Source organism: Pogonomyrmex barbatus, unplaced genomic scaffold (assembly GCF_055798465.1).
Source record: "Pogonomyrmex barbatus isolate J1 unplaced genomic scaffold, ASM5579846v1 scaffold1, whole genome shotgun sequence".
Lineage (NCBI taxonomy): Eukaryota > Metazoa > Arthropoda > Insecta > Hymenoptera > Formicidae > Pogonomyrmex > Pogonomyrmex barbatus.
This window is the reverse complement of record NW_028297098.1, coordinates 25,809,667-25,831,968: the sequence shown is the minus strand read 5'-3', so window position 1 is coordinate 25,831,968 and position 22,302 is coordinate 25,809,667. Positions and strand designations below refer to the sequence as shown.

At 35.1% G+C, this 22,302-nt stretch overlaps 2 protein-coding genes across 14 annotated transcripts in view; one reads left to right on the top strand and one right to left on the bottom strand.

Annotated features, from left to right (window-relative positions):
- retn (retained) overlaps positions 1 to 12,790 on the top strand; it is a 114,981-nt gene extending 102,191 nt beyond the window's left edge. The window contains exons 5-9 of the mRNA XM_011639323.3: positions 1,504 to 1,687; positions 4,096 to 4,430; positions 6,780 to 7,083; positions 7,451 to 7,650; positions 8,073 to 12,790. Coding sequence (XP_011637625.2) covers positions 1,504 to 1,687; positions 4,096 to 4,430; positions 6,780 to 7,083; positions 7,451 to 7,650; positions 8,073 to 8,266 — 1,217 coding nt within the window. The 3' untranslated portion in view covers positions 8,267 to 12,790. The remainder of the gene's footprint in view (positions 1 to 1,503; positions 1,688 to 4,095; positions 4,431 to 6,779; positions 7,084 to 7,450; positions 7,651 to 8,072) is intronic.
- Positions 12,791 to 13,465: 675 nt separating this feature from the next.
- Crtc (CREB-regulated transcription coactivator) overlaps positions 13,466 to 22,302 on the bottom strand; it is a 35,278-nt gene continuing 26,441 nt past the window's right edge. For 11 of the 13 annotated variants that reach the window (XM_089085242.1, XM_089085232.1, XM_089085233.1 and 8 more), the window contains 4 exons: positions 21,348 to 21,404; positions 19,695 to 19,769; positions 19,383 to 19,536; positions 13,466 to 19,127 (listed from right to left, as the gene is read on the bottom strand). In XM_089085242.1, coding sequence (XP_088941368.1) covers positions 18,919 to 19,127; positions 19,383 to 19,536; positions 19,695 to 19,769; positions 21,348 to 21,404 — 495 coding nt within the window. In that variant the 3' untranslated portion in view covers positions 13,466 to 18,918. The remainder of the gene's footprint in view (positions 19,128 to 19,382; positions 19,537 to 19,694; positions 19,770 to 21,347; positions 21,405 to 22,302) is intronic. The other 2 variants (XM_089085236.1, XM_011639319.3) reach the window with 1 other exon arrangement.

The following is a 22,302-nucleotide window of genomic DNA, read 5'->3' as shown; positions in this document are numbered from 1 at the left end:
CGATAGTCGCGAGTATTGCCCTTGTTAACGCCCCGTTAACTCGAGCCTTTGGACAAACTCGTAAAATTCGCCGGCTCCGTGGAAAGCGACGACCACCGCCACGCGGCGAAGGAGTCACCGGAGAATTTCGAGTCTCACGTTCGACGAAATACCGAACTTATAAAAAAAAAAAAAAAAAATAAAATAAAAAAACTGAACTATCGATGTGAGAATTATTTAAAGTTAAAAATTATATATTTATAAATAACCCCGCTTTATCTCCGCGAGATAACAGGACACGCCTCTCTAGGGTCTAGGCGCCACCCCCCGTTTGTTTCGCGAAAGATTTTCAATCGCTCCCCCCATTTCAGACACGTCGCTCGCGCTCGGGCGTATTTATGCGCGACTTTAAAAACCTCAGATTACGCCAACTCTCTCGCTCAGGCTCGTAAGACTCGTAAAGGTGCGTTTACGTTTACGTAGTTTAAGCGCACGATAGTCGCGAGCACGGCTGCTCTTGTTAACACTCCGTTAACTCGTGGCTCGGGCAACCTCGTAAAATTCGATGGTCTGGCTACCATAGCAGGCGGCGGTAATATACGCGTACGAATTAACCGAGGAATTCCTTCGGTATCTGTCTGAATGTCGCTTCAGCCAGGGAACATTTCTCGCGACTGTGCCACCTTAACGATTTTCACGTGTGGCGCGCGCATAATTCCGGCTCGATTAATTCTTCCCAGCCATCTTGTTGGACAAATATTATCGGAAGCAGAACTTGTTGGCAATTTCTGTCAGAATTCGCAAATGCGAACGCCATTCGCATCGTCGTTTTTATCGTCGAGGATGGGACGGGAGCTCGTAAAAGAGTTATCCCGCGAGTGTTAATCGATAACTTTCGATACAATTTCCTCCTCGATACCTCATCGGATTTTCCGTTTCACGCATTCGTTTTCTTAACCCTTAATCCGCTATGCTCTCTTTCTTTCTCTTCCTTTCTCTCTCCTCTTTATTTCTTATACCCGGCGCGATACACCCTAAGGAAGATCGTAAAAGACTGCGCGCCACTCGCGTGATTGTTGCGAATTCGTTATTGCTCTTGTTAACGCCCCACGCTGGATATCTCTGGACAAACCTCGTAAAATCCGGCGGTTTTACGCTAGTCGTACTTTAAGATGATCGCAAGATCTGCCTTGGTCGATCACGCGATGGATAAAGGATGGTTTACGTTCCTTATAGTCCGATTATCAGTCACTCGTTAATTTTGAAAAATCCCTTGATATCAAAATTACGTCTGAATGTTTATTAACATATTGTTTTTTTTTTATCTTCAGGCTTAATATAAAACAAATTGTATTTTAAAATTATATATAAATTAAATATTAATATAATGTAAAACCACAATATTATTCATTAATTTTTTTAAAATTGCACGGTTTTTTTATTTATTTATTGAAGTCCCTTTTTTTTTTTTAAATGGATCTTGTTATGAAATTAGTGTAAAATGTAAATTTTTTTATCTTACAGGAACACCCATCAGCCGACTCCCTATCATGGCGAAATCTGTCTTGGATCTCTACGAGCTTTACAAATTGGTGGTACTGCGGGGAGGATTGGTCGAGGTAATCAACAAGAAGCTGTGGCAGGAAATCATCAAAGGTCTCCGGCTGCCAGCGAGCATCACTTCCGCCGCGTTTACTCTGCGAACTCAGTAAGTAGATCGTGAAGCTTCTCATCCGGGACCCCGGTCTTGCCTATGCACAATGCCGGGACTACGTTGTAATTCGCATACAATAAGTCTCAGCCGACGAAGAGTCACCCGAGCGTGAAATCTGTGGCAATGACTAAGAACGTCGTGACTTTTACGCACGTCTCTCACCGAGATCATCGTGCCCGATAAAATCCATCCGCGCTGGACGAGATATGCGCTTGACCGATTCGCGCGTATTTTACATCAGTCAAATGTTTTGTCAGCATCCGTTTTTCTTCGCCTCTTAACGTTGTACTTAATTAAAGTGACACACTTGAATATATCTCTGTGATTAATCAAAATCATGTTAAACCGGTCTTACTAGAATAATAAGATATGACAAATCCTGTACGAAAGAAATGGTTTTGTTAAAGTATCTAAAAAGTATGTATAAATACCTTAAGTTTATTTCTTGCGTTCAAATTATACTAGATTAGTATAATTAAAAATTATTAAAAAATTTTTTTTTTTATCTTGTGATAGAAACAAAGCGATTGTAAAAATAATTTTATGTTTATAGTACCTGCATGGAAAGAATGATTTTGCTGAAGTATCTAAAAAAAATTTTTCAGATCTAAAAATATTTTGGATTATTAAAATTATAGAATATTTAAGCCTGATAATAATACTGCAAACATTTTTTTAATAATCACTTTGATGCCCCATATAATTATTTTGACGATCCATTAAACTTATTTTCAAATCTATATTTGACTGAATTTTTGATGAATTTTTAACAAAATCGCTCTTTTCATACAGATACTGTAACATGAACAAATATTATTTTTATTGTTCTGTCTTCATCATGGTTATGAAAAAAAATTTCAAATAATTTTTAATTGTATTAATTTAATTTAAATTCAAGGAGCAAACTTAATTTGAGATATTCATGTTGTTAGATTTTTAACTTTTAATAAAGATCTTAGTAAGTAAGACTACATTTCATCTTGATGATGCCGAATTAAAGTCCGATTGGAGACGATTACCCGGCGTTTATTATATTAGCCGGCGAAATCCGGCGGGGCTGCATAATCGAGAAGGCGAGGATATCGCGAGCCTGCAGACGTGTTATTACGCGCTTTACTGTCGACGTGGAGATAAAACAAAACGTAGGTGATGAGTTAGTGGCATGACATACAGGTGCATCATCTTAGCCGACGTGTCGTCCGCGTCGGATCTCCCGCGCGATCCCTCGACGAGTCGGGACACCTCTCATGGGGCGGGTTGTGACAACCTGGAACCGTTGGCACGATATATATTCGTTTATATAATACCAAGCATATCTCGCGCGGCGACGAAGATTTATCTGCCGTTCGCGATGTCTCGTCTACTCGCGCGCCGAGGGACGGGGTGGCGCGAGGTTCTCTAAATAGAGATTCGTCGGCGAGATTCGGCGAGGGACGACGGGGGCGCGAGGCATCCCGCTTATCCCGCGGTCGAACAACACGCCGACGGAGAAGAAAATCGCATATATGAGAAACGGAAAGAAGACGGCCGCGGGGAATTCGCGCGGTGGAGGGACCAGACCGGCGGTGAGGGGGGAGGAGGACTGGAGAACGCCGACACATTATAAGCGCGGGCTAATATGAATTATACGGGCGCGATGCTAGGGGTGTGCTCGTGAAAATAACTCCGTGCGCGCAACGCTTTGTGCACGATGGAACGTCGACGTCGCATCCCGTCCCGTCCCGTCCCGTCCCGTCCCGTCGCGTCTCGTCTCGTCTCGTCGCGTCGCGTCGCGTCGCGTCGCGTCGCGTCGCGTTGCCTCGCCTCGTCCCGCCGCGGTAGCCCATCCATCATTCCGGCAACCGGCTATCTTTCCTCGGCGATATGTATGCGAGATAGAAGAGAAAATTCACGAAAATACAATCAGTTCGAATGAAGTGCATTCGCGACAGCAGTCATCTGGCAAGAAGTGGCTTTGATTAATCCCTAAAGAGACAATACGTGTGCCATCTTTATCTCCTCAGCTTTCTTAACGGTTCTTTAACGTTTAACTGTAAATTGATATCATTTGTTGTAAATTGATATCATACTCCTAAGAACTTAAATTATTTATTTTAATTAATTAAGAAATATATTTTCAAGATAGAAAAAGAGCGGACTTTCTGGATTGATTAAAAGCTACACATAAAACTAAGAAGTTATAAATTTGAACAAACGTTCAGTATACTTTAAAATATACAATTTATCGAGATTTTTATTTTTTATATATTCTTATTTTGAATTAAAAAAATTTTGAGCACGTGGAAAATATTTCCAAATTCTAACAAAATCATCTGGCCGAATTTTTAAATACTTACAAAGGCAATACTGTTCTTTTCGCATAAAAATATATATGATACATATGTAATTTTTTTTGTCAATAGATACATGAAATATCTATATCCATACGAGCGCGAGAAGGAAAAGCTCTCGACTACCGAGCAGCTCCAGACGGCGATCGAGACAAATCGTCGTGAGAGCCGAAGAAACAATTATGCCGCTTATACTAACAATGAGAATTTAATGCCACGAACCCAGCACAGCACAGCGTTGCAGAATTCATTGCCGCTCTCCATTGCCCAAATGGCGGTTGCCGCAAACGAATCACAGCATCATGGACCACAATCGTTAGTCGTAAATGGGCATCCGCATGCCTCGCAGCATCATCCACAGCATCTCGCACCAAATCTGTCACCATCTGTCCAACTCTCTAGTCAAGGTAAGTTTTTATCTCATTCTTTCGCTCGGAAGAAGCTTGTTTGCATGCGAGTTTCATTGGACGAAAAGATTAAGATCCGCAATTTTTATCGCGGATGATTAGCGTTACCGTCGCTGTATTAGCTTAAGATAATTTTTGTTTTTATGATAGTTTTTCTAACTGTCAAACAGAATCAGTGGAAAATTCTTTGATTATACAAGGATAAGAGTTACAGTAAGGATTACTGAGTATTTCATTTATTTTTCAATAAGAATATTCATACTTTGCTCTTTCTTATTATATTTCATCATTCGATTGACCGATGAAAATAAGATCTCAATGTAAAAATAATGATAATCATCGAAATGTATCTTTTAAAATTTTCTATTTTGAGTTGCTACTTTTTGAAAGAAGCTCTTGCTTTCTTTGTGAAAAATATTTAACTTTAATATTTAGATTTAGAATTGTTATATATATTTTATCTTTATGTTTTCTTTTAACAATTTAATATTACTGATCCAAAAAATGATCCAAAATAATATATTGCTAAGAGAATTCACTGAATATAATTTTGTACTTACATGGAAGGAAAAGTTTTGCTAAAGCATATTGAAAATTTTGTCAGATAGAAGTTTGAAAATAATTTCATTAATCAAAATAATTAAGTTAGACTCTATAATTCTCAAATTTTTTTATAGTATTATTATCATATTTAAAAGTATCTTATATCTGTAATTATTTTAATAGTCTGATATAATTAGTTTTTGTATCTGATCAAATTCTTAAGCATTTCGATAAAACTGTTTTGTATAGCTGTGCGCGCGTGCGTGTGTGTGCTTCTTAGTCATACACAGAGAGAATAATTTTACTGACAAATCTAAAAACTTGGCCGAATACAGATCTGAAGATAATTTTGTTGAATCATCAAGATCATTATGCAGGACACTTGAACATGACAATAATACTGCAAAAAAAATTTTTTTTTCTCTAACAACCGATTTGAACATCGTGCATGATAATTTTGAAGGCCTAACAAACAAAATTATTTTTAAATCTGTATCTCTTAAAATTGCCAGCAAAACTGTTCTCCCTGTGTGATACACCGATTTCGTTCGGGAGAGAAATGAAAGACGTAATCCGTAACGCTGTATCGGAAATAGAAATAGAAAACGAGTACGGGAAAGAGCAAAAATGAAAAACCCGCCCGGCGGTAGGGAAGATATCAGGGAACGTGATGGAAAAAAGGGAGGAAGGAAACGGGGGGGGGGGGAGGAGGTAGAGCGCACGGGTTTATTTTAAATCGGTAGGTAGTGCTTCGGGCCTCCCCGGAGATGATGATGCGAGAGCGAAGGAGGCATAATTGATTGTACGATCCTCCGGAAGACAGGCGTTAACGGATGGCTCTCGCTAACGAGCATTCCTATTTCCCTACCCTTTCCTTCTCTCTTTCCACCTTCCCGTCGCTGCGCCCGACAGCGATTTGAGTAACGTCGCGTTTCGATCGCACTCGCGGCTCTCCTTCGACCATTTCGACGGCTAGGTATTCGGATAGATGTGCTTAATCGATATTGCCGTTTCTCGCATTACGAATGGCAAATACGAGCGAACGTGTGTTTTCGAATACTCGTTCCGTCTGTTGACATTGCGTTTCGATGCAGCGACGCAGGTTTTTGAAAAATCTGATGCAATTTTGATGAATACTACGCGGCGATGGTCATTCGTTCGTCTATCGAATCTTGCGCGAAACAACCGAGTTAAACAAACAAGTTCTTGATCGTTTTATAACTTATACAGATGTTTGATGTTCGGTGGAACAATGCCAATAAGCGAAGCGTCGCTGCTTTAATTTAGCAGACGCTGCCGAGCTGTCAGTTAAAGAAAAATGCCTGTAATGTCCAATCATTTTCTAATATATATATATATATATATGTTTCAGAATAACACCGAAATCAAAGCCAGATAATCCATGACATTTCAAATAACGAAGAATATTCGTCAACGTCAGACATTGTAGTCGTTTGCAATGTTGTCGTGCATCATCGGACTATTCCAAATTTTACTCTGACAGATCATTTTAATTTTTGATAGTTATTTATATTTTTTATAAAAGAGCATAGATATATGATATTACCCAAGTAAAAGACGAGAGAACAAACTTTATTACGTATTATTCTTGAAATTCTGACGTAACACATGAAATATAAAGATAACAGAGTTAGTTTTTAGTGTTCAAGAATTAACACGAAATATTTGAGTCGGAAAAATTTTTTTATGAACCAATATAATTAGTCCACGTAGGCAAGCTAGAGAACATTCCACATTTCTATTCTTCTGATTTAATTAGCATGTTGTATCTCTAATGTCGTACAGTTTCAGAATACATGATGAGGATATTGAGAGATCGGATACCCACTAATGGGATAATTCCGCATCAAGGTAACTCACCGACGCCGCCACCAGGAACAGTGGAGGGCTTTAAATCTGGACTCGAGATGCCCAGATTGAATCTATGGAACATTTGTCCAAGCGGTTATCCAGGCAACAATAACATGTACGCCCCGGGAATGGGACAGCCATCATCTTTCTCTCCACCGACCTCGCAATCGCCATTAGCGCCGGCAAATAGCCCGGAACCGCAGCGGGAGGCATTGGATCTCGCAAACTCCGGTCATAGGTAATTAAAAGCTTTCTCGGGTTTAACCCGGCGATAGTCATCTGGGATGATTTTTGACACTCCAACGATGCTCGTGTCAGTCCGCTTAACATGCTTATTTGATTTGTTTAATATTTTTTTACTCTCTTCAAAAGAATAGTGAATAAATCTATATTTATAACGTTCTTCGAAAACAATAAATCGGGAAACAATAAAAAGTAATATATGATATATTTAATATGTTAACGACAGCGGTATGTTAATAATAGCGAGTTTAAATTGGGATGTAAGAGATATCCCAGTGATCGTTTACGTAAAAAAGGAAAAGACGGGTGACTACTCCTGGGTTAATGGAAACGTTTTAATGACAAAAAATTTTTTCGATTAGGGCGGATCCGATATCCTCTCCGACCACTAACAGACCCGCAAATACACCACCATCGAGTTCAGATGCGAAGAGAAGTCAAGAATCTACTGATCTCGCATCTCCGAGTCCGAAAAGAAAACTGGTGTTATCTGACGAGGGAGGAAATAACACCATAGGGACGTATCATACTGTGCATATTAAACAAGTACCTAGTTTAGGAGGTAAGTTCAATAAATTACAATATCGCAATAACGTAAAACTTTACTTATCGGAAACAAATCTAATTAATTTCTGTTTGAAGAAATTAACTTGTCAATTTGTAGACATATTTCTGATATCAAATTCCGATCTGAAATCAAATCGAATATCAGTATCTCTTTCGGATTTAAATCAAAATTTCCCGAGTTGAAACGAATCGTCGATATATAATTTTCAATTAACAAAATAATTAGTTTTAATTAAGCGAGAAAATAACAAAATTTTTGTCTAAAATTCGTATTAAAATTTCTTCAATTCGAGATGTTTGTACAATTTGAAAGCGAATCGTATTGTAACATGCGATTTGAATAATTCGCATATTTTTATCAATTTACATTAGTAATGAAAAAAGAAAAATTATTTATAAATTTTTTTTTCTTTTCAGAAAATGGTAAGAAACAACTAGAAATTAGCGTACAGATTGATGGTATTTTATATGAAGGCGTTTTGGCACCTAAACATGATGAGGACAGTGACGAGTCAATGAGCCCCAATAATAATAACAATAATCATAATAATAATAATAATAATAATAATAATAATAATGGAAAACGGACACATAATGAGAACGAAACGTGAACGCTTTGTACACATAGTTTCATGTGACACAAATTAGGAAAATCTAAAGGAAACATTTACATATGTAATATTAATATTTGCATTTTGTATATATATTAATATTAATATTTGATGTTTGTTTCCAAATGTTTATGTAGATTGTTTATTAAAGGAAATAATGACCTTTTTCAAAGATGATCTGAAAACGCATTTGCGTTTTAATCGAAATTGACTTTTCATTTGCTTAAGTGATAATTTCACAAACTTTCCTATCATTTTGAATGCTATCCAAGTGACTAGAATATTTAAACGTCTCGGATGTATGCGCTTGAAAGCTAGACTTATTGCGCTCGGAAATTAACAGTTCCAAATAGTTCCATACATATAATAGCTGCGCTAATCAAGTTTTTTCACATAGAAATTTATATAAAAGAAAAGGAGGAAGGAGAAAAAAACAAATAAAATATGTTGCGTAATTACGTGTATATAATTAATAATATATAATCAATAAACTGAAAATCTGAAAAACTGAATTGCATATACTCCATTTTTTATTATAGATAAAAAATCATTTGTAAAGAATTTAGATATTTTTATTGGTGTCGAGATATCAGTGATTCTTTTTACCAAAGTGAGATTTGTTTAGAAACAGATATAATACATTAAGATATAATGTGTGATATTAGATACCAATTGTTAAATGTATTTAACAATTATGATGGATGTATGTTTATAAAAACTTGTAGATTTGACTAGTATGTACATGGTACATTAATGCTGTTTCACGCGCTCACATTCAATAATCAAATTTCTTTGTACTCAAGTAACATTTGTACACTTGTTATATATAATTCGAGCTTCAAATTATTACTAATACTATCATTGGTTTATTTATTAATAATGATTCAGTTACTTTTTGCATGCAAGGAAAAAAATTAGGCATATGAAATGTGTCTTCATGAATGTGAGAGCATTGGGCATCATTAATGTAATTCAATTGTACTTTCCAACGTTTTTACCGCATAATAGATTTTCATCGGAGTATGTGCAATCGGAACGGGAGTACATATCTTTGTATACGATATACTTACTTTGTGTATAAACTGTAAAAAAAGAAACTGATTTTTCCAGATTTTGATATAACTTTATCAAATTTATAATTTAATATCAGTTATAATTGTCAATTAATTTCACATATTATAGATAGATATTAAATGTTGTAAATATCACACACATAATTCTTCTGCTTTCACGCGTTTACATTTCCTTTTTATTATTCTTATTTTAAATATATTAGTGTCCGTACTTTTGTTTACAGACAAAGAAAAATGATAAAATGGCATAGAAAATATTTATAACCATTATTCACAACCGTTAAACATTATATCTAATTTAATTAATTTAAATGATTTTGAACGAATAGCACATTTTCTTGTCCGTTTTATGATAAATCTTGCAATCTAGGTATTCAAGGATTAGAAATATTTTCTATGCCAATGTATTCTCTTTGTTAGAGAAATGTAGGGATTCATGAAATATGATATACATGTATCCCTTTTGTATTATTCTAGATTTATGCCTATTTTTTTAGGATTGCTATTGTTGAAATCAAACTTTTTTTAGACAACATATTCTTCATTCTCAAATAAGTATATGTGTATATATTATCATTAAGTCCGTTTTCCATTAAACTCTCAATTGATGTAGAAAATCTAATATACGTATTTTTTGTATCGTTTATATTAATTGTGTTACCTAAGGACATCTTTTTATATTTAAGGTTTTAAAATTGATGCTAAAATCCAAGATTTTTAGGAAATAATATTCCCGAAATTTCTCATAAACCTTGTAAATCCTTGAAAGAGAAAAATCTTTGATTATACGGCCAGATAGTCCCGTAATTTTGAATAAACTATTACGAAGACTTGGCTACATTTTGAAGCTTAGCTATTTCGATTATGTACAATTGACGTAATTTGAATAATCTATTTAGATATATTAAAAAACATTCGTCGCCGTTATTTTATTTCTCATGCGATGAGAAATTTCAAAAGTAGGATATATTTATAGCGTTTTCGATTGCAGTAAGTTTTGTGTCTGTACCTAAAGCGAAATAGATATAGGATGCTTGAAAAAATTAGAACGAAAAAAGTCAATATAGACAGTGCTACGATGGCATTGACTCGAATCAAAATTCACTGCAATTGAAAACGCTATTAGATAATACTTGATAATTATCTGATAAAAAAAGCGAAATGAATTGTACGTCGACGTTGCGTAGTATCTTAAATCCATCGTTTACATACAAAATACATAAAATTCATTTATACTCTAGTAAATCTTTACTTATCATGAATCTCTCTCTTTCTCTTCCTCTGTTTCTTTCTCTCTCTGGATATGAAATATAATGCATTTCTAGAGTTACTAAGTTAGAATTACTGAATGTATTAGTAAATTGTATTAGTAAATAATAAAGCTAGCTGTAAAGCTCACATAGTTTGTCTTATTAGGAATGTAACTTCAAAAGGAGGAAGAATTTAATGCAAATAACAAATATATGCATATTTGCGAATTATATGCATATTTCGCATCAATGCATCATATTCGTTTAATATGTCATATTTGATATATAATGCGCTATAGTGAATCTTGCAAACATAATTGCGAAAAATTGATATTTACTGAATATAAAAAAATATCCTTAGTCATCTTCGTTAAAAATATCTATTTAGCAAACGTGTTAGAATGTAAAATAATGGTAGAACAATAGAATCTATTGTGCAAGGCTGTTATTAACTAAGATACGAAAATGTTTATCATCAAATCGTACAATTTTTCAGAGAGTAAATTCTGAGAGATTCCTAGATTCTATTAATGTATTATAAAGTTTTACCAAAAAGACTGCTATAGTTTTAAAATTATGCTTTAGAATTTTAAGTTACGATTATTACATTATGTTTATTACATGTTATTATTATTTTTCTCGCGTTAAAATCCTATTATATATACATATATATATATATATATATATAGGTAATTTTTTACAGCTTTTGGTATAATAATAAGAAATATAACTCGCCTAGCATATTTCAAATATGCTTGAAAAAGATGCAAATAATTTAGAAATAATCAATAATTCATTTTTACTGCACTCAAAACCTCACGCAAGTCGTGTCAAAATTAGATAGTTTTATATATTATTGGATTCTGTCTTTAAAAATCCAATTAGTGTAAAGAATTAATAAATTAAATATATTAACTTATTAATTCTTATATCATATTCGCAGTAAAGAATGATATACTCTTCACATTTTTGATTTAATTTCTACATTCGTAGCATCAAGATAAAACTATTACAAGCATAGATTCCTATTCGAAATATGCTAGGCATATCAGAGAGAGAAAGGATGGCGTAATTAAGAATATCATATTTGATATCGTAAGCGTATTATCATCATTATTATTATTAATAATACATCACATACATGATATCAATGAGAATCGTTATGATGTGATAACAAATAATAATATTATTAAAATAATTGCGTCAAATTTTTATTGTTCTCCATTTTACACATTAAGAGCCAATAAATACAATACATCCTACAATATAATAGGATTAAGCGCATCAATATAATCATTAATAAATTAATAATGAATAAATTAAAAATAAAGCAATAAATTATCGTTGCCTTCATACTTTTTTCAATCTTAAGTCTTCAAATTTAACATAGCTTATAAAATTAAGATATTCATGAATGAAAATCGAAATCAATCTGAGATAACAAGTTGATCCTTTCTTTAAGATCGTATAAATGTGAAATGTATCGGAGCACCTAGTCTCGAAAGAAACTTCGATCAAGATCTATTTTTTATTTGTGTATTGTTTATCTTGCAATTGTATTAATAATATTATAAATTGTGATTATATTTTTAATATTTTTAAGCTTTTCTTTCTATAATATTGAATTCGCGAACAAATAGATTTTTTCTCCTCTTACCTTTCAATCTCATTCCATATGAAAGCTTTTATCATTTATATGGCGCAACTTCCCCGATTAGTCGTGGCGATTCGAGATTATATATGATTTTCATCCGGAGAGTTCTTTTCTAGTTTTCTTGACTAATGTCTGTCAAACATTTCAGAAAAGAAGCGATTAATCTTTGGAGAAAGAAAGAAATATATATCTATGCTTTATTTTCCACAGTTTTTAAAAGAACGTTTTTGTCATGTCTTTTTTTGATTTTCAAAATTCATTTTTCATTACGTTGGCCTTTATTTAACATTACTGGTGTTTCACTCTCCTTCATTCTTTTCTGTCCATAGACCATTAATCTAAGTCTAAAACTACTAATATTATTCTTTTCTTAGAATCCAAATCACCTTTTCTTAGATCGAATGAAGTTACAGCAGGTTAAATATAATAGAAATCAAATATAAAGGGTTAGGGAAAATTTTCCATGACCAATTGATTTTCTTTTTAGAAACAGCATTAATAACAGTGATTTTAAATATGTCAATGAATAAATAGATTTTCGGCAACACATATTTTGCAAAATCTTTTCTCACAGATTCTGCTATTTAGGTATATAGAAATTATCTCTAATCAAGAATATTAAGTTATAACTCAATTCGAGATATATATTTATCTATTGATTGTCCAAGCAAAAGATAAATTGGGTTTTTGGTATATTTTACAGTTCTACTCTCTTCTTTGCAAATATAATTTGATTAAAAAATATTTCTATGCATTTTATGCATTTTGCAAAAAATCTTTGCTTCTGTGATGTCATGTAATTTAATACGATAAACAATTCTTTAATGAAAATTTGATATTGATATAATATTACTGTTAGTTGGTGTTTATATAGAAACTGTTTGCAATGAACCAGGACAAGTATCTTAAACAAATATTTAAAAAAAAAATTTATCAACTTCGGTTATAAAAGATATGCTTATATAAAAAGTGATTAATAATTTAATTTATATATCAATATATGATGAAACCTAAAACTCAAAAAGAATCGTCATAAATCATCATAAATATAATTTGTTTAGACTTTATTTATCGATTTATAATAAAATAAAGAAGATACTCGAAAGCGAATTCTATCATAACGCGTAAAATATTGGCATATAATCCGATAATAACACGCACATGCATGACGAAGCAACATTAAATAATATCCGTTTATATCTCATCAAGAAAAAAAAATGTGTACTTTTTATTGCGAGTTTTATTAATTTACTTTACATGTAAATTCAAGTTGCGTGGATAATAAATCGTCGCGTTCTCCGGGCCGACTTTTAGCGCCAGTCGAGATAAAGAGAAAGAGAGAAGAGAGGTACCTAGGCAAAAACACAGACGGTTCGTAGACGTTCAAGATTTAATTAATAAAGTCACGATCAAACACGAAGAAGACACATAAATCGTTAATCGGTTGTTTTGTGCGCTTACATTATGGACGTCGGAGATAGAGATAATTGCACCACGTGTCGGCGCGCGCGTCCGTAATATATCCCGAAATATACAATCCGCCTCTCTCATAATCTTCCGTAATCGTTCTTGTAACAATATAAAACAGCTATTTACATCGACGACTAGAAGGACTCGAGAACGATGAAAATGTTCAGGAAAACTTAGACGCTAGATCGAAATATCCTTCTGTGAGCGTGTGCTGCGTGTAATATGTATGTGTGAATGAGCGTGTGTTCGTCTCTTTTCTCTTTTGTATCCAAGCTTCTCTCTTTTTTTTTTTCCTCTTCTTTCCGAGGCATCGTTGCACACCGAACAGAAATCGTAACGCGAGAAGCGAGTCGGGATGATCTTCATCACGCTCGGGAATGGAGTTACTTCGTTCGCGAATGAAATCAATGTCGTCGAATATCACTCGATCACTAATCGACGTATATTTAAAATCGCGCAACGGCGCGTTATTTTAGATAAATTTATTTTTTCTAAATGCAGACCGACTTTTCGCGTAGCGCGTCGCTAAAAAATACGCCCGAAGAGATTGACAGTGTCGCGGACGTCGATCCCGCCGAAAGTCGTAATAATTTCCGAAATACCCATCGCGATTGATTAACCGTTAATTAGTTAGATTAGGACGAGTATCAGTCTGACGAGAAGGCTCGTTACTCAAACGCTACTCAGGCACCGATCTTTCGTGGATAATCATAGATCGCTATGCTTTTATCTTTCCCGGGTCCGTTCATTAAACTTATCTGCTAACTAAAGGTACGTGGTCGGAAATTAATGATAAGTCGAATGAGAATGAATATTCGGAGTTCCAAGTATGATCTCTTCGATATCTAGGAAAATTTACGATACACTATAAACGAAACGAATTATGCGAAGCGAACAAACGCCACGAGAGACAATCGATCGGGCGCGTGAAATGATATCGTATAAATATCATGCAACGAGTTGCAACGATTGCGAGATCGCACACGTAGCCGACACGAGCGAGCCACATAACGCGTGACAGATAAACGTGACGGATTTGGCTTGGTATTTAGTGTGGTGTCGAAAGAGAGCTCTTTTCTTTTTTATTTAAAAAAATCGATGTCTGAGAAATGGTGTTCACAATAATGTAGTACAACAACGTAACGGTATTACATATAGATAATATATATATAATATATATTTATATATATATATATATATAATATTATTTATAATAAGGTAATTTCTTTTTTTTTTTTTACCATCAGTATAACATGGCTATATACAAATATTACAAATTTTCTTTCATTAAGCCCTCGCGGATCGATGGCGACCGATCGATCGGGCGCGAGACTATGCAGCGACGCGTTTCCATTCGCTGCTTATTTTATTTTCATTAATTGCACGTTACAACAGGCTTGCGATCTTAATCTTAAGCCAGTCTCTCCTCTCCTCGATGCGATAAAACAGAGGGAGAGAGAGATAGGGAGAGAGAGCGTGAGAGTGAAAGAGAGAGAGAGAGAGAGAGAGAGAGAGAATGAGAAAAAGAGAAAGAATGTGTATATTTTTAAGATGCGTGTGATAAAAGGAAAAAGAAATAGAAGAAATGTTTTTATTATAGGAAAGACGGGGTGACGGAGGGGGCGGGAGGAAAAAAGCTAGATATGAAATTTAGAAATATGTAGAAGACGGAGGTAAACAGGATACATCAAGATTCATTTCGATCGAGGCTTTTAACGTAGCAGCACAAGTAAGGAAACAAGCACGAATTTACACAATTACATTTCAAGCAGTTAAATCTTCCTGAGGTTACTTTGGTCGTGCTATGCTGGATCATCGTTTCGCGAAAATGGAGGAAATGCGACTCGGTAGAAACCTCCTCTCACTTCTTATTAAAGAATAATTCGCTTTTAATTAATTTGTAAAGTTAATTTGTAAAGTTAATTTGTAACATAATCCAAATTGCATTAGTAATGCTGAATCAAGCATAAAGTATGCGGCGTTATACATATTCATTGTCTTCAACTCTCATCGCAAGCTTATACGAATCATCAGATTCCCCTGTACTATGCGATCTATATTACAGAGCTGTCAAAATTTTGTAATTGCCTTTTACAAAGATTTATTTTTTCTCACGTATCTCCAGGCATCGCACATCTCTCAATCAGTCGTCAAATGTCAAGCTAAAATAAATAACGTTTGTTTTAATACCATTGTTCTATTAAATTATAAACGAATAAACAATTCGTAAATTAAAAATTATTTCAAACGAGACTTTTGCATGCACGATGTCTGAGAAGAGTGTTTGTGTAACGATAAACAAGATCATAATATATAAACGTGTATAACTTTCGTTATAATCTCTGCGAGGCCGATAACTCGATACTATACAATATTCTCATTCGTTAAAAATAACATAAACTATAATTAACGCTGATTACATCGTCTATCCATTCAACAAACATTTTACAATATTTCATTTCAATAAAAACAGTATCAATTTAATAAAAGATCTTACGGATAGATTATTTCTCTCATTTGTAACAATCAATACAACAACGTGATTCTCTTTCCATAATTTTTGCTATTTTTTGTTTCACACATTACCCGTAATCTTTTGCATTTTGAATATCGAAAGACAGTAAAACTAGCATCTGATCATACACGACTCGTGATTCATGATTCGCAATCCGTGACTCGTAATAGATTCGCAGAAATCTGTCAGTATGACTCTTTCTCATTATTCACAATTTGTATTTCATTGTTTGCATGGAATTTGTAACGCTGTACATGCATCAACACGAATTAATCGATTCGTGGTGATTTATATTTTTTTGACTTTCGTCAAAAAACCGTCAGCCCGGCTGGCAAATCGACACGAATGATAAACAACGAATACAAATTTGATAAACATTTACATTATTCTCGAATCTCGAAAGTATGAATAGCGAAAATATCGAGCCACGAACCACGCATAATCTAGCACTGGTTTAATGTTAACGCTCCGCAATATGTCAGATACAATGGAAGGAAATAAACGGTCTTTCTTTTCCAAAGACCATGATTAAAATTCTGTGCTCTTCACAATCCCCTTTGCAAACCTTTCGCATTTATGGTTAAAATGACAATGACAAATTGACGTTACGATCTTGGTTAACATTTAACTTGGTTGAAACCTTACGTTAAACGACCGACGATCATATATATATACGTTTATATTGCACGATTATGAGTCGATAGCACGATCTTACACTCTATGACGAATATCTACGCGCTTTTGGCACCTCTTGCGTTTGCATATACGCGGACGCGAGATTTATTTCGCAAGTAAAAGAGAGAGAGAGAGAGCAAACGGGAAGAGAATTTCATTTAATACGATAAACTTTTGGATATATCAATGATTCAACTCTTGGTCACATTAATCATATTTTAAATATATAAAGATTCTTGTTAAATTTCTTCCGTCGAGATGCACTCTTTTCTCATCGTGTAAAAAAAAAACTTCTGTAGTTACAAAGTGCGCGCCAGTCGTTAGCGTGTAATGTGTAAAAGGATTCATTCCGTTCTCGTTGCACTTCGCATTTACCGAAGTTTCTTCAACACCGTTCCATATATTTATTTATCTTTGCAGACAGAGAGGATCTATATTCATAAGATATGAATGTGATATTAACGATAGCGATCTCACTGCGATTTATGTCTGTCCAAATTTCAATCTATTTAATATAATGTGAAAGGTGTACGTGTGCTGAAATATGCACCGTCGGGGATTCAGATTACGTTGTACCATAGATTTCGTCGCGTTCTTCAGTACATCGTAGTCTGACTCTGTAACACTAATCGCCTACGTTGTGTCTTTAACTAGAACGAAGAATTTGAATGTTATTGAGAAAGATATGGTATGCTACTTACAACGTGTCTAGATATAAAGGTCGTCATCTTGATTTCACAATTATTAACAATTATCTTAATTTCACATTCGACTAATTATCGAATGCATATAAAGTATAGCGTATTACTTTCAAAAAATTGACAACTGCCGAGGGTACACGCATATGATATTTTCTTCTTGCTCGTTATTATCACTGCGTTTATTCAGCGATGAGAAAAGCAATTAATAATTAACGACGATTGGAAATTATAATCAAATGTTCTTTAAATGAAATAATAAAGCTAGAAACGATTATTAGAAGCAGGATTGCATATTTGAAGCATAGAAAAACTTGTTTCCGAAAAAACTCTTTTATGCGGTGTCTTTAGAGTGCTTTCGGATTTCTTAGCTTAATCGTACAATATCACAGATCTGATCGTAATTTTTGATGAAGACAAATCGAACCTGAATTTTGTTCAATAGTACAATCCTGTATTGTCTAAACTAATTCATAGTATTCTCGCGAATGCGATATCGAGAATGAGAGGAAAAACTAATGAATTATTTATATAGACTAGGTATATTAACGTAAATGTTTATGATTGTAAGTTGTCCGCATCAAGGATGTAATGAGGAAAAGGAAACACAAGAATCTAGATCGCTGTTGGCATGTACCGCCGATAGGCATCTCCCTCCTCTCTCACTTCTATATCTTTATGCGTTTTTTTTTTTTCTTAATCACTCCTCGTTGAGGAATATAATCGATCGTCTTTTCTAAGTTTAAATTGGCCTAAACGGTAGATTACTTCACTATAATTGCATTTATGATAAAAGCATGTATAAATCAGTAAACCTTTTCTTTTGTGCTTCTTAGAGATCATACATGATACAATGTACAAAGTAGTGTAAAATAAAAAAAGGGTTAATAAAGATTTATATATATTACTTAATCGTCAAGTAGCGGTTTATCACGAGTGGGAAACAACTTTCATTGACCACTGACCTGTTTCCAGAAAAGATTTCAAAAGAATACTAGACGCAAATATGCTATTTATAAAAACAATACAGATCTGACACATCATATATGGGTTACGAGATAAAAAAAAATGCACAACATTGAAGGAGATAAAAATATTGGCGTAACTCTACCTAAATTCATTACGCTGTAAATAATAAAATTTACAAATATTTATACATATTGACGCGCGTTTCCCTGCAAATCTGCCAGTGCCCAAGAAGTGGTACCCCAAATATGTCAAAGTGTCTTAAGAATTAATCACGACACGAGGACAGAATTTATTTTATCCTACACAATAGTCGACACGAGTGTTGGTAAATGAGTAAAATCTCTTCCCTTAAAGTCGATCTAATCTAAAGTGGGCTTCGGCGCTGGAATCCGATATAACCATCGTAGGGTCAGCGAGCATTTGCAAACCATCCACGTCGATTGGATCAAGGCCCTGTCTGAGGGCATCGTCCGATGGAAACATTTCCGGGTCAAAATCACCCATCATTGCCGTCCCGAGATCTTTGACAAATTCTGGATCCTCCGTACCAGAAAAATCTACGATACAGTACTTTGTATTAAAATTTTTCCATTGTTTTAAGAAAATTTCGAGAGCACTTAAGTTATATGATATTGTTCTTCTTTATTGCAGAATTAGACTTATTCTTTAAAGCACTGATAAAAATTTAATCGAATTATATTGGACAATCTCACAGATAAAAATTAGTTGTAAAAGATCATCAGAGATGAAATAATTTATCTTGTAACAAGACATAATTACAAAATTCCGAACTACGATTTGTACGATATTACCTGTGAGAATGATGGTAGGTGTGTTTGGAGTTTGCGGTGTGAGCTGTTGAGTAGCGGTCGTCGTTGTCGCAGGTTGATACCCCATTTGCGGACTCGTGCTAAAGTATCCGGTATCTCCACTGCCTAAATCGCCACCGACATTAATCACGTCGCTCTGAAGCATAAATAAGCGGAGAATTAAATAGAGATAAAAGATACGCGATACAAATCTCATGACAAAATCGGAATAAAGAACAAAGTACTTTATTCCGATTTTGCTTTTTGTTCGTGAGAATATTTTTCCAAAAATTTGTAAAACACCGATTTTCTTACCTGCGTGTAATTCGTAGAATGATTTGGCGACCCGATAAACGACCCAATCGTGCTCGCCTGCACCGGCGTGTCCATCTGAAGTAGAGAAAAAAAGAAAGGGAGTCGTAGACATGTATCTGGCATCGTTAAGCAGCCTCGAAAGGATCGCAGAAAAACGCGTGCCTAATCCGATTTATCTTTAAGCGAACCCAACGTCGATTCGTCTCGCCTCTCTTTGTAACGCGCGTCTCGAGACCCAAATGCTTTTTATAGAATGATGATCCGCGAGGGACGACGCGGGAGAGAAAATAGCGGAAGAAGAGCATAAAGGGAGAAATAAATACGATCGAACTCGCAAGCTCGTACCCGTTCTCGTACCCGAAGATCGCCCGTTACTCTCCTCGACCTCGGAGTCTATCACGACGTTGGTTAACGCTCGATTTCCGCACGCTCTCCGTTTCGCTTAATAGCCTTTGTTAAATGAAATTCATTTTCGCTCACTCGGCATCCACGAGAACGAGGCCTATCGCCTCGTCCTGCTGCACGTCCGTTATTTCGCGTACAGGTCTCCAGCTGATTTTTTTTCCCGCTTATTTAACTTATCTGAAAAATTCACGACTGAGTAGAGAAAAATCGGCTATTATCATTTTTTTCTCCTTTCCTCCCGAGTGACGATATCGGGCAGCGATATCGAATCCAATAATCCGCGCGAACTGAGACTGTTTGGCTCGGACGACGCTTTCTACCTCGTAAAATATCCCGGCTTTTCCAATCCGCCGTTTAAACCAACCGACGGCTCGTCGCGTCCATGCAATATCAAATGGCTACTTGTGCGTGTAACAAACGAGGGAATAAAAAGGAGGTGTATCGTTAGGGCCCTCCGCGATAAAGCTAGTCCGAGCGACGCGGCACGCACGTTGACTTCGGCGATGTGTGCGATGCATATGTAACAGCCCGAGTTTCGAGTTCACGGGGAGGATATTCAATTGAGGGATATTATACGAATATGATCGTGATTGTTATTAGCCTCTTCTCCGTATCCTCGATACTCCGCTAAGAGAGCCGCTTACGTGGTTTTTTCCCCCCGTTTACGGTTCTTAACGGCACATTTAGAATTTCTCCTCGATTGCGGTAATGTTTTAAACATCAGTGTACACGACGCCGGTGGGTATTTCACCGCGGGTAATATTTTACCTTAATCTACAAATATTTCACCCCCTCTGGGATCTGATATTTTTTTCTCGGCCGCACGTGCAGCGAAGGAGTTCCACACACGGGAATACATTTGGCACAGCGTATGCAAGCCTCCGCCGTTTGAAAGTACCGTGAAAGATATGGCATTCACATAAATAGTATAAATTCACAGAGTCCTCTTTCTCTCTCTCTCTTTTTCTTCTTTTTAACGCTAATGCAAAACAGCTTGTTTGCGCGAGACACGATTATTAATCATCCATCTCTTTCTTAATAGACTCGTTAACGTCTGACTCTTATCGCTCGATCTTCGACAACACATTTAATAATACATAGAATTATCAATCTTGTAATTTTATTTTACTATCTAAAGTATTTTTTGCAAGCCTTGTGAAAAGCGTATTCCGCGACGTATAACGCTGGGCAGTACTCTTAGTATTGAATTTGTAAATAAAAATGTTTCAACTAATGGCGATATTTCACCTCTATCTGCGTGGTCCAACCGAGTTCCATCAGCTGCTGCGCAAATTTGGGCCACTCCTGACGAATGCAGGCAACAGATAAACAATAAGACTTAAGACTATAAGTCTAGAAGGCAATAATAATCAGATAATAATTACATAGCCAGTCATTTATAAGGCTAGTTTCTATAAAGATATTCTATTTGCGTTTAATTGAATGCTTTCGACGCGGTCGCAAATAATCACGATTATAATTTCATATCAGATGCATACCGTTAAATAAAAAAAATATCATAGAATCATAATTCGAAGCCTTTGGAGAACGGAACGTTTGACGGTGTAACTGAGTAGAATATCAAGTGACTCCGACAGAATAATTCATACGAATCATTCGCTTGGAATAATTCAACGGGTAGCATTAATTATAGCTTTGAAGGTCAAATCGCCTAAAGAGAAATGCATATATTATATGTACTGAAATTTGCGAAATCAATCAGCTTGCATGGTGAAAAACGAGTATGCACGATATGCATGTATGCGCGAGACATGCTACAGATTAATAATTAAAATGTTCAAATTTACAAAGTCCAAATTTAAAAGCATAAAGCTAATTAAGTTAAAACATAAGCGTTTTGTAATTTGCATCTTATCAAAATTTTAATTAACATTCCCGTTTGCCTTTACTACGCCTTTGACTCCTATTATTCGTTAGATACGAGCAGTTTAGCATCGGATACTTACCAGTCCCTTCGACATGCATAAAAAAAGATTGAGCGCCAATTAGGATCGGGTATCCCTTAATTAGTTATAATTGATGAATTGATCATAGTTTATGTAATCACGACAGATTTGAATTCTGATCAGTAACAGAGAATTATATTTTTAGCAATTATTGCGAGCAAGCTCGACGCGATGAAAAAAGAAATTAATTACGGCGATAACTCGCTTGAAAATATCAATCGCCCTTATCAGGAATA